Source organism: Thamnophis sirtalis, unplaced genomic scaffold (assembly GCF_051295495.1).
Source record: "Thamnophis sirtalis isolate CommonGarterSnake01/CBP01778 unplaced genomic scaffold, rThaSir2_p1.2 scaffold_9, whole genome shotgun sequence".
Classification (NCBI taxonomy): Eukaryota; Metazoa; Chordata; class Lepidosauria; order Squamata; family Natricidae; genus Thamnophis; species Thamnophis sirtalis.
This window is the reverse complement of record NW_028261389.1, coordinates 10,196,297-10,211,833: the sequence shown is the minus strand read 5'-3', so window position 1 is coordinate 10,211,833 and position 15,537 is coordinate 10,196,297. Positions and strand designations below refer to the sequence as shown.

General features: G+C 42.8%; 1 protein-coding gene across 1 annotated transcript in view; it reads left to right on the top strand.

Annotated features, from left to right (window-relative positions):
• The window catches only part of PYROXD1 (pyridine nucleotide-disulphide oxidoreductase domain 1), a 16,082-nt gene extending 1,016 nt beyond the window's left edge, over positions 1-15,066 (top strand). The window contains exons 2-12 of the mRNA XM_087722786.1: positions 1,345-1,425; positions 2,825-2,944; positions 3,827-3,955; positions 4,578-4,651; positions 5,552-5,712; positions 6,901-6,995; positions 7,989-8,127; positions 10,855-10,967; positions 12,919-13,041; positions 13,274-13,411; positions 14,802-15,066. Coding sequence (XP_087578912.1) covers positions 1,345-1,425; positions 2,825-2,944; positions 3,827-3,955; positions 4,578-4,651; positions 5,552-5,712; positions 6,901-6,995; positions 7,989-8,127; positions 10,855-10,967; positions 12,919-13,041; positions 13,274-13,411; positions 14,802-15,050 — 1,422 coding nt within the window. The 3' untranslated portion in view covers positions 15,051-15,066. The remainder of the gene's footprint in view (positions 1-1,344; positions 1,426-2,824; positions 2,945-3,826; positions 3,956-4,577; positions 4,652-5,551; positions 5,713-6,900; positions 6,996-7,988; positions 8,128-10,854; positions 10,968-12,918; positions 13,042-13,273; positions 13,412-14,801) is intronic.
• Positions 15,067-15,537: the final 471 nt, after the last annotated feature.

Sequence of the window (15,537 nt, the reverse complement as noted above, 5' to 3'; positions counted from 1 at the left end):
TATTTATGGATTTTGATTATCATAGAAAATTATAAATTTGTAAATAAATGCATAAATATATGGAGAATGGTCCTAGTGACTTGGTTGGTCCTAATAAAAGATTTGCTTGAAAAAGTTACAATCTGTTTAGAAATTTATCTCCTAAGAACAGGGCAAAAAATTTTGCCCAGTTTTCCGAAATTGAAAATCCAGGGTTTTATACTGGTTAGCAGGGGTCACTTCCTTCCATCCCATGAAAAAGAGAATGAACTGACAAAAAGAATCAGAAAGATTAGAATGAAATGCCATTTTCTCTCTCTCAACGTTAACTAGGCAACTTTAAGATGTGTGGACTTCAATTCCCAGAATACCCCTGCTAACATGCATGCTGGGAAATTCTAGAAGTTGACCTCTATAACTCTTGAATTTGCAAAGTTTGAAAAACCCTGCACTAGGTGGATGAAGTTTTCTGTGTCTCTCTGCTCCCACCTAGTGGTCATATTGATTTCTGCGGACTGAACATACAATATCGTCTTATATTAACTCCATGCCAAAGATATTGTCGTGTTCATGTCAAGGGTGATAATTCTTCCTGTGTAAGAGATGCCCAGCCTTTCTTGAATTCCTTTGACTCTTAGGTAAAGGTAAAGATTCCCCTCGCACATATGTGCCGTGGTCATGTGGCCAGCATGGCTGAATGCCGAAGGCGCACGGAAAGCTGTTACCTTCCCACCAAAGGTGGTCCCTATTTTTCTACTTGCATTTTTACATGGTTTCAAACTGCCACGTTGACAGAAGCTGGGACAAGTAACGGGAGCTCTCTCCGTTACGTGGCGCTAGGGATTCAAACTGCCGACCTTTCTGATCGACAAGGTCAGCATCTTAGCCACTGAGTTACCGCATACCATATAGGTAACAGGTAATAAACTCAGCAATAGCAATAGCAGTTAGACTTATATACCGCTTCATAGGGCTTTCAGCCCTCTCTAAGCAGTTTACAGAGTCAGCATATCGCCCCCACAGTCTGGGTCCTCATTTCACCCACCTCGGAAGGATGGAAGGCTGAGTCAACCTTGAGCCGGTGAGATTAGAACCGCTGAACTGCAGATAACGGTCAGCTGAAGTGGCCTGCAGTACTGCACCCTAACCACTGCGCCACCTCGGCTCTTCATGAAGTGCTTTGAACTAAACTCCTGTTCCTGGTTACTTGTGCCTAGCACCATGATGATTTTAGACAAATGTACAGTTAAATGCCAATATTCAGACAGGAATAGGCACCTTTCTGGTTTAATCATGGACAGACATGCTGTTCAACATAAAAGGTTCTAGAACAATAACCTCAATATCTTCCTTTTTTTTAACCAGCTGGCTACAGAGTTTCCCTCTGAAGATATTTTTTTAATTACTGCTACTCCTGTTATAAAAGCAGTGGTGAACTTCAAACAGGTAAGATGGATTTGATCTCCATTTTGGGGGGGCTAAAGAAAAAAAAAGTTGATTGTGGCACCAAATGCCTTATTTAACCAGCAGCATCGAGCATGAATTAGTAAATACTATGCCTCTTTAGAGATTTTTCTAGAGTATATCAGTATATCTTAAATGGAAGCAGTTGGGTTGCAGTGATAGCAATAGCAATAGCAGTTAGACTTATATACCGCTTCATAGGGCTTTCAGGCCTCTCTAAGCGGTTTACAGAGTCAGCATATTGCCCCCAACAACAATCCAGGTCCTCATTTTACCCACCTCGGAAGGATGGAAGGCTGAGTCAACCCTGAGCCGGTGAGATTTGAACAGCCGAACTGCAGAACTGCAGTCAGCTGAAGTAGCCTGCAGTGCTGCATTTAACCACTGCGCCACCTTGGCTCAGACACCAGGTTAGATATGGGGAAACTGTGAGTTTTTATATAGAAATACATCCAGGTGATCTTAGAGCAGTCACCTTCTCTCTGTTGTGGCCCACCAATGACCAACGGAGCTGTCTGCAGATTCGGACAGTGAAGAGATTGGGGAGGAACATGGGCCAGTCCTGGAGGCTGGGGAAGGCTCTGATGAGGGCTTTGCATCAGCAGAGTCTGGCAGTTCTCAGCTGCCTGCGGAGCTAGACAACAGTGAGGCAGAGGAACAGCTGGAGCCTGTTCCCAGTGTGCACATGCACCGAGCTGTCAGAAGAAAAGAACAGCTAAGAAATCAGGGTCGACTTGGGAGTAAAGCCACAGGTGGACGGTGAATGGCCCCTCCCAAAGGAAATAAAAGAGGAGCAAAAGGGGAGTGGGCTTTTGCAGGAAACAATTTGTTCGTTCATTCATTCATTTCAGGAGTGGGAAGATCTGTCCGTGAATCTCAGAGACTCTCTGCCAAGTCTTTCCTTGCACAGCACTGCGTTTGGAAAATATTTACAGGGCAGCTTTCCAAACTAGATAAAGGTCTGTGGTCATAAATTGAACTTTGTTGAGTTTGAAAGAGAGGAATTCATATTTGTTTAATAAAAGGGAGTTTTGTCAGGACCAGGAATCTGCTTCGTGCTTTTTGGGGAAGCCCTGATAAGGAGGTAAGAAAATTAGCAAGACCTGACCAGGTCATGGCCATGAGTCAAAACTGATTCAAATGCACAAACAAAGTTCTAAATTAAGAACCCCCACTGAACCATCAATGGAACAGAAGTTGCCTTCAGAAGTTGTGGGAGCCTCATCACTGGAGGCTTTCAAGAAGAGATTGGACTGCCCTCTGTCAGAAATGGTGTAGGCAAGGTCTCCTGCTTGGGTGGGGTGGGGGGGTTGGACTAGATGACCTACAAGGTCACTTCCAACTCTGTTATTCTGAGTTCCTGATTTTACTTCTTCAACAGGTTTCCCGAACTTTGGAAGAATTTGATGTTGAGGAACAAGCAGACAGCGTCTTAGAAAAACGCTACCCCAATATTAAAGTTATACCGTCTGCAGTGAAGCAGCTGAAAAGCAAAGACCATGTAAGAAAAATCTTCATCTTTTGATTTTCATTGAGAATATTGAATGTTGTTTTCTTTCTAAGGAATCAAACATACCCTTACAACAACAAAACCAGCACTCCACACACACACAAACCAGTATTTATAGAAAGACAGAAGCTCCAATCACGCTTTGCTCGCACAAGCACGAAGCCGAAGGCACCAGCCTGAAGATGGAGAGTGAGACCTCGTCGAAACGTTGCCAAGATACTCTCAATCTTACATGGGAAAAGACCTGAATATGCCAAGACCTGCATACCTGTACCCGTGAAAATCTACGAAAATAAATAGATAGATAGATGATAGAGAGATAGATAGATAGATAGATAGATAGATAGAAAGAAAGAAAGAAAGAAAGATAGATGATAGATAGATAGATAGATGATAGATAGATAGATATATAGATAGATAAGATAGATGAGAGAGAGAGAGAGAGAGAGAGAGAGAGAGAGAGAGAGAGAATATTCCTTAAAAGCTGGAAAATGACATTTCATTCTAATCTTTGATTCTTTTTGTCAGTTGCTTCATTTTCTTTTTCATGGGATGGAAGGAAGTGACCCCTGGTAACCCGTATAAAACACTGGATTTTCAATTTTGGAAGACTGGGCAAAATTGAGATATTCCTGCATTTATTGTCATTTACTTCAAGATGCTTCAGCGTAGAAAGTAGTTTGTAAGGATACCGAACGAAGGCCTAATAACACACAGCATTGCTTTGGAAATACAAATGCTTAATGCACTGTCCTTGAATGCTTCGTGATAGCCCAAGCTACCAACCTTTGCCTTCATTGGTTCCTGATGTCAAATCAAAGAATTTGATTTAATTCTTTCTTTTGGTTTTTTTCATTTTTAATATGATTGCAGAGGATCATCACAGAAGCTGGTGAGGAGTATACCTTTGAGAAACTCTGCTTGTGCGCTGGAGCAAAACCGAAACTGATTACTGAAGGAAATCCTTACGTCCTGGGGATTCGAGATACAGATAGTGCAGTGGTAAAAAAAAAAAAATCCCTTGCTTGCATGTTTTTGATGGTCTTTTAGCATTTGGGACAGCGCTGACTTGGTAGCTAAAAGTAACTGTGAAATACAGGGGACAGGACATTTCAAAGGTACCATTTTAGCTACTTTATTATAAAAATGGTACTGGAGCATGAAAGCTGCTTTCAGCCTGCTATGGAGAAATATTGAATTCTTATTAATTCAAGGTTGACTTAGCCTTCCATCCTTCCAAGATGGGTAAAATGAGGACTCAAATTGTTGGGGGCCATAGGCTGACTCTGTAAACCGCTTAGAAGGCACTGTAAAGGGATATATACGTTTAAGTGCTATTGCTATTAGGGAAACAAAAATTACTGTTAATTACTTTTTTCCAGAATGCATGAATACATTAAAATTATTATTATTATTATTATTATTATTATTATTAGTAGTAGTAGTAGTAGTAGTAGTAGTAGTAGTAGTAGTAGTAGTAGTACTATGGTATTATAAACTGAATTCTAGCCATCTTTACTCTTGGCATTGGTACTTGTAGATTTTTGCTTTGCTTTAGAGGTGATTTAGCAGATTTGTTTATTTTTTACTGTGCTAATAGTGTCTCTTTCTTTGTCATTTGTAGGAATTCCAGAAACACCTAGCAAAAGCTAAGAGAATAACCATTGTAGGAAACGGTGGCATTGCCCTGGAATTGGTGTAAGTAGGTTTGGATGGTAGAATAGGCAATAATTTCTCCTTGGCTGCAGACATTAAGCCTTTTGCTATTATGCAGCATCCACATGTTTTGAACATATTTTGAACTCTGTTAACGGATGACCTCATCGTCCTAATATGAAAATGTCATAAATAGTATTTTTTTTATTTACATACATATTTGTATGTGCAGAAATGAATAAATTGATGCTAGAATTAAAAAACAAAGGAGAATCAGAATATCATGATACATTCAATAGATTTTTGCAATGGTTGGAAATGAGAGGCGGAAGTTGGAACAAGAAATAATTAGGATTTGTGAACTCAGAATGTGATGTAATATATGCAAATATAAATGAGTATATGGAGTAGAATATGTTTGTATGCGTTTGTGTGTGTATATGTATGCGTGCGTATGTACATACATACATACATACATACATACATACATACATACATAGCGTTATGTCAAAGCACCTGTTATGCCCAAATATGGGAAGAAGCATACTGCTTCCCAATGTTAACATTGACTTAACACTGAATCATTTCCTTGGCTCAGCTGATAAGGGAGGAGAGCTTGTGGCTTAGAGGCTAATACAACTGCCTAACATGTAAAAACAGTCCAGGTTCGAATCCCAGTAAAGATATGGCTAGCTGATGAGAGCTAAATAGCTTGAAAAAGATCTATAGTAGTCTCCCTTTATTAATGCATTAATTATATATAATAATGTAATCTAAGAAGACAATGTCATTTGTATATTATCTGTTCTTTATGTTAGTATGTATGGCGGAAAGAATGCCAGGATGGTCTCGCTGTCCAATATTTTAATACGAAATGAATAAACATTTTTTTAAAAAAATAGTATTTTTTTTTAAAAAATGTGTCTGTCTATCGATCTACAGGTACAAAATTGAAGGTTGTGAAGTTATTTGGGCCGTCAAAGACCAAGCAATTGGGAATACTTTTTTTGATGCAGGAGCGGCTCAGTTTTTGATCCCAAAGCTCACGGCTGAAACTCCAGAGCCTCCAGCAGCTTGTAAAAGAACAAAATATACCGCCGCAGGTAGAGAACCTCAACTCTTTCGTCTGTCATTGTCTAAAAATCATTCCATCTACCCAATACGGGGGGGGGGGGGGGGGAGGGGGGTGTCCTTGACTTACGATCACAATTGAGCCCAAAATCTGTTGCTAAACGAGACCGTTGTTAAGAGAGGTTGCCCTGCTTGACAACCTATCCTGCCACAGTTGTTAAACGAATCGTTGCAGTTGTAAAGTTAGTAACACGGTTGTTAAGTGAATCTGGCCTGCCTCATTGACTTTGCTTTTGTTGGAAGGTTGCAAAAGGTCTTCAACACACACACACACACACACACACACACAAACACACACACCGGGACACTGCCACCGTCATAAATATGAACCGGTTGACAAAAGATCTGAATTTTGATCACCTGATCAAAATGGGGATGCTGCAATGGCCGTAAGTGTGAAAAACGGTCATCGCTCACTTTTTGTAGTGTTCTTGTTAACGTTGGGTGGTTACTAAATGAATTGTTGCAAGTCAAGGACTACCTGTATGAACTGTTCACACTGTTTTTGAGTTGTGCAAACTGATTTGTAAGTTTGTAAATTTGTAAGCATGGTTAGAAATATTCAGAAAAAAACAAAATATGGTTCTGTTCTATGATTTATTCTTTTCTCCCTCTCTCTTCCCCCTTCTCTCTCCCTTTCTCTCTCCCCTCCCCTCTCTCCCTCCCTCCCCTCTTCTCTCCCCTCTCCCGCTCTCCCTCCCTCTCTCCTTCCCTCTCTCCCTCCCTCTCTTCCCCTTCTCTCCCTTTCTCTCTCCCTTCTCCCTCCCTTCCCTCTCCCTCCTGCCCGCTTTCCCCTCCCCTCCCCCTCCTTCTCTCTCTCCCTCTCCCTCCTCTCTCTCCCTCCCCCCTCTCCCTCCCCCTCTCTCTCCTTCCCTCTCTTTCCTCTCCCTCTCTCCCTCCCTCCCCTCTTCTCTCCCCTCTCCCGCTCTCCCTCCCTCCCTCCCTCTCTCCCTCCCTCTCTTCCCCTTCTCTCTCCCTTTCTCTCTCCCTTCTCCCTCCCTTCCCTCTCCCTCCCGCCCTCTTTCCCCTCCCCTCCCCCTCCTTCTCTCTCTCCCTCCTCTCCCTCTCCCTCCCCCTCTCTCTCCTTCCCTCTCTTTCCCTCCTTTCCTCTCCCTCTCTCCCTCCCCCCCTCTCAAATATTTGGCTTTTCCCCCCTATAGGAAGAGAAGAACAAACTTCAGAGCATCCTGGGAAAATAGGAAGCGCATTGGGCCCTGATTGGCATGAGGGCTTGCATCTAAAGGGAACAAAGGAGGTATGTTTCTTTTGGATGTTCATGGAACTTTTTTATTAAAAAAAAAAACTTTGTCATTTCCCTTTTGGTGGGAGGGAGTATAGTAGCACTGAAGATGTTATCTAGTGAGGTAATGAAACTCCTTCAAGAAAGCAACCATGCTCAGAGAGCATCAAGGACTCCACGATTCAACCCTGAGCTACACATTACTCACTTCTATGGCCTGGTCATTGGTCAAGGGTGGCTATTCAGCCCCTGCTTCCATAATCAAACTTTCCATTCCATGCTAATAACAATGGTAGATAGGACTCCTACCGTCATTAGCTGATTAGCATCATTTGATTTACTGATGCATGGCAAGGCACAAAGCTTAAAGCCTGTATTGTTAGCACTTTATTGTGGTTCTTTTTTAAATATATATATATATTTATTTTCAAAACAAACATACAAATCCTCCTTCTTTACATACTGTAGAAAGTGTATCAGTTGTACAAAAGGCTTTTGTGCATCTCTTCCACCGTCATCAAATATAATTCATATAACTCTAATATCTTAACAGATATTTATTATATTACCATCATCATGCCTCCACTTTTATTTGACTATGATTATTTAAACGTCCTTCATCATAAAATATACCAAGATTTAATACATAACCACATACTGGCATTTCATTTACTTATTTATAAAATCCTCCATTAACATTAAATCCTCATATCCTATATTTATTGTGGTTCTTAAACTGCTTGATTCAGTTCCCCCTCTTCCTGGTTTCAAATAATATAATTATCCCGGTGGAAAGAGATAACAAACAAACTCAGTTGTTTCACCGAAGGATCTTGACAGTGGCAGTTCCAAACTGGATCCTTGATTCACAATTACAAATTACTCCATTGGTCCCAAAAATATGTCCACATTTTCCCCTTGGGTATTTAATTGGATGATCTCCTCCAGTTGTAAGAATCAGTAATTTCCAAGTACGAATGAATGAATGCAATTGTTGATGGTTTCCAGCTTTACCACCAAGTTCATATTGAGAATCTGTGCCAAATAAAGAGGATCTATCTCCAAGAAGAATTCAAGCGATCACAGAAATTATCCCTGGCTTTTCCCCAAACTCTAAAAGGACAAAGGAGTGAAGAAGCAGATGAAGGTAAATTATCTTTAAAACTTGGGAGTTGTTTCTCTGATTCACAAGGGGAAATTATCTTTCGGTTTGTGAATGGAGTTTCTGAACTGGCAGCCATTGAAATTGATAAAGCTTTCTGTCAAATAGGGATGGGCATCTTTGACAGGGCCAGGCTCAGGCCAGTCTAGGAAGTATATTGTCCCAAAATATACAGATTGTAATGTGGCACTGTTGTTCTGACCGAGGCTTCCCAAGAGCATGAAGTAAACTCCTTATCCCGACAAAAATCCCTTTTATTAATTTCCTGTGAATTCTGCTCATTCACATCCAGCAAAGTCTTTCAAGGGAGGATTTACAGTCACAGACCTTATCTGGCTTGGAGAGCTGCCAGGCTGACATCTGCAAAAACTTGGCAAGGAGTCTTGGGGAGTCACAAATTAATTAAGTGAAGTAATTGTCTCTTGCAAACTCCCCTCCCCTTTTGCTCCTCTTTTATTTCCTCTGGGAGGGGCCATTCACCATCCACCTGTGGCCTTACTCCCAAGTTGACCCCTGTTCTTTAGCTGTTCCCTTCATGTGGCCACTCTGCACATGTGCACAATGGGAACAGGCTCCAGCTGTTTGTCTGCCTCACTGATATCTAACTCTGAAGGCAACTGATACCTGGCATACAGCTCTGGCCCCCTCTCTGCCTCCGACACAGAGCCCTCATCAGAGCCTTCCCCAGACTCCAGGACTGGCCCATGTTCCTCCCCAACCCCCTCCTCACTGTCCGAATCTGCTGCCAGCTCTGCTGGCTGCTGGCAAGCCACAACAATTAGCGGTTGGGAGCAGGAATGCTTAAGCATGAATGTTGAAATCGGCAAGATAACAGAGGGAGCAACAGGACGCCAGCTCTGCCCGCTTTACTGCACTTTCTAAAAAGGTGGGGGCTTGCAATGCAAGGCTCTGTTGCCATCTGTCAGCCTTCCCAGATAGATCAGACAGGAAACCTAACCAGATGGGCATTTATTTAATTTGGGGGGGGGGGGTTGCACTCATGTCAGAAGCACTAAGGGGTTGCTTCTCGGTTGAAAGGATTAGCCAGTGACATCACAATTGCCTGAAGGATGCCCAACTAGGGATGCCCAGTTTTATGTCCCTGGCAGGAGCTGGACCATAGGACAAGAGCTCACCCAGCCCCAAGGCAACACTTGGGTCTCAAACACTAACCTCCCAACCCAGCTTCCTAACCATGCAAGTCACGGGGCTCTTTTAACGGATGAGCTAATTCTACTTTATTATAAGGCTATGTTAACTTAATCTTGCACATCTAAAAGTACAAATCGCCCACCATCTCTTTTAACAGCCTGATAAGTTAGGAAGGATCCTTTTCTTTCTTCTTTTTCTTTCTCTTTCTCTCTTTTCAAGCTTCTTTCTCTGCCCATTATGCAGCTCTGGGCTCCCCCACCTTATCTGATTATTCTCCAGGCATCTTAGAGAATAGTCTCTTCCACCTCTACCCACTCTAAAGGTCATTCCCACACACCGTTACAGCAACTTCCTGATTTTCACTCTTACCTCACATCCTGGAACTTCTGAATGATGATTATGTTCTTAGATGTTTTAGCTTCCTACGGAGGCCCAGAATTTTTAAGCATAACCGCTTCAAATGATCATCTATGCCAACGGTCTTTGAACTTGGCAACTTTCAGACTTGTGGACTTCAACTCCCAGAATTCCTCAGCCAGCCATGCCTGCTGGGGAACTCTGGGAATTGAAATCCACAAGTCTTGAAATTGCCAAGCCTTGGCATAATGAAGGGATACATTTTTCCTTTTCCCTGACTTCAACCAAACTTGGTACACAGATGGCTTACCCTCTGGAAACAAATACTGAGCGGGTAAGACAGCCCTAACATCTCTGGGGAGGGTGGGGGTGTTCTGCTAAGATACAGTCTGTTGTGCTTTAAAATGGCTTCTACCGTACTACCTTAAAATGACTTCTACTGTACAGCACTGTGGAGTTGCTATGAGAGCAGCTTCACAATACTCCACAAAAGGGCTCCCTCTGGTACGGGGGGAAAATCCAACATTAGAAATTGCGGTGACGTTCATGGAAGGAGGGTTGGAATAAATAAATACCTGGGCAGTGCTGGGTTATCAGCTAGTCACCTATATAATACTAGGTAATCGGTTTTGGCCCAGCAGGAGCTGTTGGAGCTGCAAACAGACTCCAATAGCGAGGGACCCTATGAGTCGGCTCTGGAAGATGTGGAGGACCCTGGACAGGGTTCAGACTCCGAGCAGGGACCAGAGAGGCTGGTTGGCCACCAGGAAGCACCTGAGGCATGGAGCAGCGGTGAAAGCCAAAGGGAGTTTGTCCCTGACATCAGGCCCTGGAGCAGTGGGGAGGAGCTAAGGGAGTTGGTCCCTGATGCCAGGCAAAGACGGGCAGATAAGCGCCAACAGCAACTACGGAGATATAGAAGATAATTGGGGCCAGGTGGTTGTGATTAGGCTCCTCTCAAGAGAGTATATAAGAAGAGACTTTGGGAGGAGGCTTTTTGCAGGACACAACTATTATACTAAAGCTGGAGAAGCTCTTGTGTGTATTTCTTATCTGTGGAAGTCTGGGTTGCTGCCAAAGTCTTGTCGGTGTGTTAATTTACTGTGAATAAACTGTCTAGCAGTAATCTTGTGTCGGTGTGACTCACCGTACAGAGTGGGGGTCAGAACAGTAATCTAATGCCTAAATATTTCATGCTTGCAGAGCTTTGGCCTGTCTATGTGGAACTCACCAATGGGAAGATTTATGGCTGTGACTTCATTGTTAGCGCAACTGGAGTGACGCCAAATGTTCAGCCATTCCTTGATGGTAATAATGTAAGGATTCATATCTGAAAATAACTACAAGCTTGTCTTCCAAAAACAGGCTTGATTGTTTTGATACCCAAGCCACCAGGTCTTTTGGGTGTCATCCCTCCCCACCTCCCCACCCCGAATTTCCATTTAAAATAATATTTACATAATTTTTTTGTTAGTGTGGAATTGGCATTTTGCAACCCGTTTGTTAAGTGAATCACACAATCGCTAAGCGAATCTGGCTTTCCTCATTAATTCTGCTCGTCGGAAGCAAGCTGGGAAGGTCGCAAACCACAATCAATAGCAATAGCAATAGCAGTTAGACTTATATACCGCTTCATAGGGCTTTCAGCCCTCTCTAAGCGGTTTACAGAATCAGCATATTGCCCCCCCCCAGTCTGGGTCCTCATTTCACCCACCTCGGAAGGATGGAAGGCTGAGTCAACCTTGAGCCGGTGAGATTAGAACCGCTGAACTGCAGATAACAGTCAGCTGAAGTGGCTGCAGTACTGCACCCTAACCACTGCGCCACCTCGGCTCTTACACGACTACAGGACCCTGCAGCCATTATGAATGTGAGCTGGTTGCCAAGCACCTGCCAGCCAAATCTGGTCCCAGGTTCTGCCTCAATTTACTTTCCCAACAAGCAATCGAGTTGGGAGATCATTTCAAAGCACTTTATTAGGATGCCCCGATAAAGTGGGATCTCCCTACGAAAAGGGAGAATCTCAAGACCCATCTGACATTCCTTTTCATAGTTAACACAACAAAGAAAATGCAAGAGAAGGTTCATTGGAGAGGATAAAAATAACCTCCCCTTTCAATAGGAATTCGATTCCATGTAGTCAAACATGTTATCTATTTGCATTCCATAATATCACACGTGTCCATTAAAAAGAGGTCTGACATCAGAAGGGGCAAGGGATGCTTAGAGTTCACGAAAGAGATAAACCAGACTCCAATTTGTACGAATACACTTTTCCTTATTTAGTCTCCAGCGTATTTATCTTTTCAGTTTAGGAACGTTAAAAGCTGTTCCTACATTCCAGCCTGTAATGAGCCTGAACATCATTTTAAAAGAGTGAAAATAAGTCAAATTAAAATACAAAGTAACTAGGTTAGTTAACAAGTTATAAAATCCATGCCATGTGCCCCTCGTACCCAAAAGCCCATCACACAGATGCAGGGATGGTTCAACACTTCTCAGGCCTGCAGCCATATTATTCTTGGATCTTTGCCCTGCCACACTTTCTCTTATTCTACTATGCCTTTTCTGTTATGGGAAAATGGGAGGGGGGATTGGACGGAGTTACTTAATGTGTAGCCAAAACAAAATTCCTTTCTAGAAAGCCAAGGTCATCCTTTGTCTCTGCACCTGACCGGAACTGGATGGGTGGAACTGCCAGCATGGCAGTGGGAGATTGGACCATGAGGATGGACTTGTGGGCGTGGGGGCAAGATCTTGGACTTTCAACTAGGTGGGGAAAACCTGGAAGCTTTCAGATTTGGGTTTTCCCAGATGTGCCAACATGGCTCTCTTAATAAATTGGAACTTTGAGCAATACTTTGCCTTGGACTCTGATTTAATTTTGGATGCTATTTGGAACCCTGACGGTAGTTTTACATAAATAAATATATTTATCAATTATATTTGAAGATAAGTCGTAAGTCACTTGTTTTCAGGATTATTACTTATTAAATTTTTGTGCCACCCAACTTGTCCAGTGACAACTTTACAAGTTTGACCCATCACTAAACAAATGGACATAAGTCAAGGGCTACCTGACTTCCTGCCAAGACACTCGGAGCAATTCAAGTCATAAGAGATCTCTTTGCTGAGATTGTTAAAGTTGGGAATGAGCTAACAATTGTGCATGTGCGCTCTTTGTTATACAAAAGGAGCGAAGTTATACCTGCTGTGTTTTTTTCTTTTTTTTACTGACATTTTCATTTATCTCTGAAATGTTTTAAGTTTGCGCTAGGTGAAGATGGAGGTCTAAAAGTCGACAGATACATGCACACTTCTCTGCCAAATGTCTACGCAGCGGGAGATATCTGCACAACCTCATGGGAGCCCAGCCCTGTTTGGCAGCAGGTAAAACAAACGCTGATTTGCTCTGGGCTTAAGGATGTCTGTACAGTATGTCTTACAGAGGGAATAAGTTTGGGAGGAGCCCATATCGTGCTGCAAATATTCATTGCAAACTTTGAGCAGAAGTTCCTAAACTAGTCCATGGGACCCTTCAGTAGAATCGCATGCTCTTGATTCCAAAGCAACGCTTTGCATATGTGGATGATGAAACCGTTTTGTTGGGCTTGGGTTTCAGATGAGGCTGTGGACCCAGGCGCGCCAGATGGGATGGTACGCTGCAAAATGCATGGCGGCTGATTCTTTAGGAGAACCGCTGGAAACGGATTTCAGCTTTGAACTCTTTGCTCACTCTACAAAGTTTTTCAATTACAAGGTAACCAATCGCCTTTAAACAGTCGCCAAGGAAAAGGATGCCCTACTGGTTTCATGCCAAGTTGAGCTAATGGTCCATTGTGTATTGAATTAGCATCCATTATTATACATTTGCAAGCCGTACAGGTAATTCTTGAGTTGCTTAGTGATCATTGAAAGTTACTATCCCCTCCAGGGGTGGGTTCCGGCCAGTTCTAACCTTTTCTATAGAAGAGGTTCCACAAATCTACAGTGCCGTTTAGAACTGGTTCCCTCCCTCTGCCCGTCTGCACATCATCAAGATGAAGAGCGAGAGGAGGAATTCTGGGAGTTGAAGTCCACAAGTCTTAAAGCTGTCAAGTTTGAACACCCCTGTTTTTTTTTTTCTAAAGTGTTAAGGGTGCAAGGGTCTTGTAATTTGAACAGCTTTAAGACTTGTGTGCTTCAAATGCCAGAGTTTCTGAGCCAACGTTTTGGTTGCTAAGCAAGAACGTTAAGTGAGTTTCACCACATTTTACAAGTTGGCCACGCCCACCCAGTCACATGACTGCCAAGCCACTCCCACCCGGTCACATGGCTGGCAAGCCACTCCCACCCAGTCACATGGCTGGCAAGCCTCTCCCACAAAGCAGGCCACACCTACAGAAGAGGTTCTAAAAAAAATTGAAACCCACCACTGATCCCCTCCCACTGTATAGTCTACTTACAACCCCGTTTCCACTGTCCAATCTCATTCTTGCAGTCACATGACCACATTTCAGTCACTTGGCAACCAGCCTGCATTTCTGGTTAGATTAGACTAGGACTAGGATTAGGCTAGATTAAAACAGAACAGAACAGGAAGGGACCTTGGAGGTCTTCTAGTCCAACCCCCTACTCAATATAGTGTATGTAAATATTTTGATATTTGAAATCACTTTCCCTGCTAAGGAACTTTTTAAGAAAAGGATAGGAGACAGTCTTTTTTGTGCAGCCGATCCAAAAGAAATCAGTAATGAGCTTAGAGTTTTCTGTGTTTTTTTTTTTTTTTTTTTTTTTTTTTGCAGTAGTTATATATCAGAATAACAGAGTTGGAAGGGACTTTTGGAGGTCTCCTAGTCCAACCCTCTGCTCAATAGCAGCAGCACTTACCGCTTCACAGTGCTTTACAGCCCTCTCTAAGCAGTTCAGAGTCAGCCTATTGCCCCCAACAATCTGAGTCCTCATTTGACTCACATCGGAAGGATGGAAGGCTGAGTCTACCTTGAGCCGGTCAGAATCAAACTGCTGGCAGTCGGCAGAATTAGCCTTCAATGACTGTATTCTAACCACTGCGCCAACATGGCTCTTAAGCATGAAACTATATAACATTTCAGACAGATGTTTTAAGATTTCAGACATATCAGATTTTTATCGCTTGGTGTTTTGTCTAGGTGGTGCTGCTGGGAAAATATAATGCGCAAGGCCTGGGTTTGGACCATGAACTGATGTTAAGGTGCACCAAAGGACAGGAATACATCAAAGTGGTGATGCAGAATGGGCGAATGCTGGGAGCAGTGCTGATAGGAGAAACGGATTTGGAAGAAACCTTTGAAAACCTGATTCTGAATCAGATGGATCTCTCCCGCTATGGCAAAGACCTTTTGGATCCAAATATTGATATTGAGGATTATTTTGATTAAACATCGGGGTGGGGGGGGGATCTCAGGAAAATGATTTTCCTGAACTGGGATGGACTTAGACTTGGCGTAATCTCAATTTCAAGGGCATGCGGAATCTGACAAAAGACGAAGAAACTCTTTTATTTAAAAGTACCCCTTTATCATCCAAAATAATTTATGGTATGAATGGTTTACAGTCTGGAATAAAACAGCAACTTGATTCTAGCTAGATCATGGCTGATATTTCCGAATGCTGTAATTTCTCCTCCTACTTCTCCCTTCCCCCCAAAGTTGAAATGTAAATGCATCATATAACATATTTTTCGGAGTATAAGACACACTCCCCTACCCCTAAAAGAGGGTGAAAGTTTGGGTGCGTCATATACACAGAATGTAGCCGCACCCACCCTTTGGCCTCTGCCTCCCAGCAATTTGCCTCCTTGAACCAAACAGCAAACAGCCTGTTTCAGCTTCAGCACAGCCTGATTAGTACAGGCAGTTGATTGTC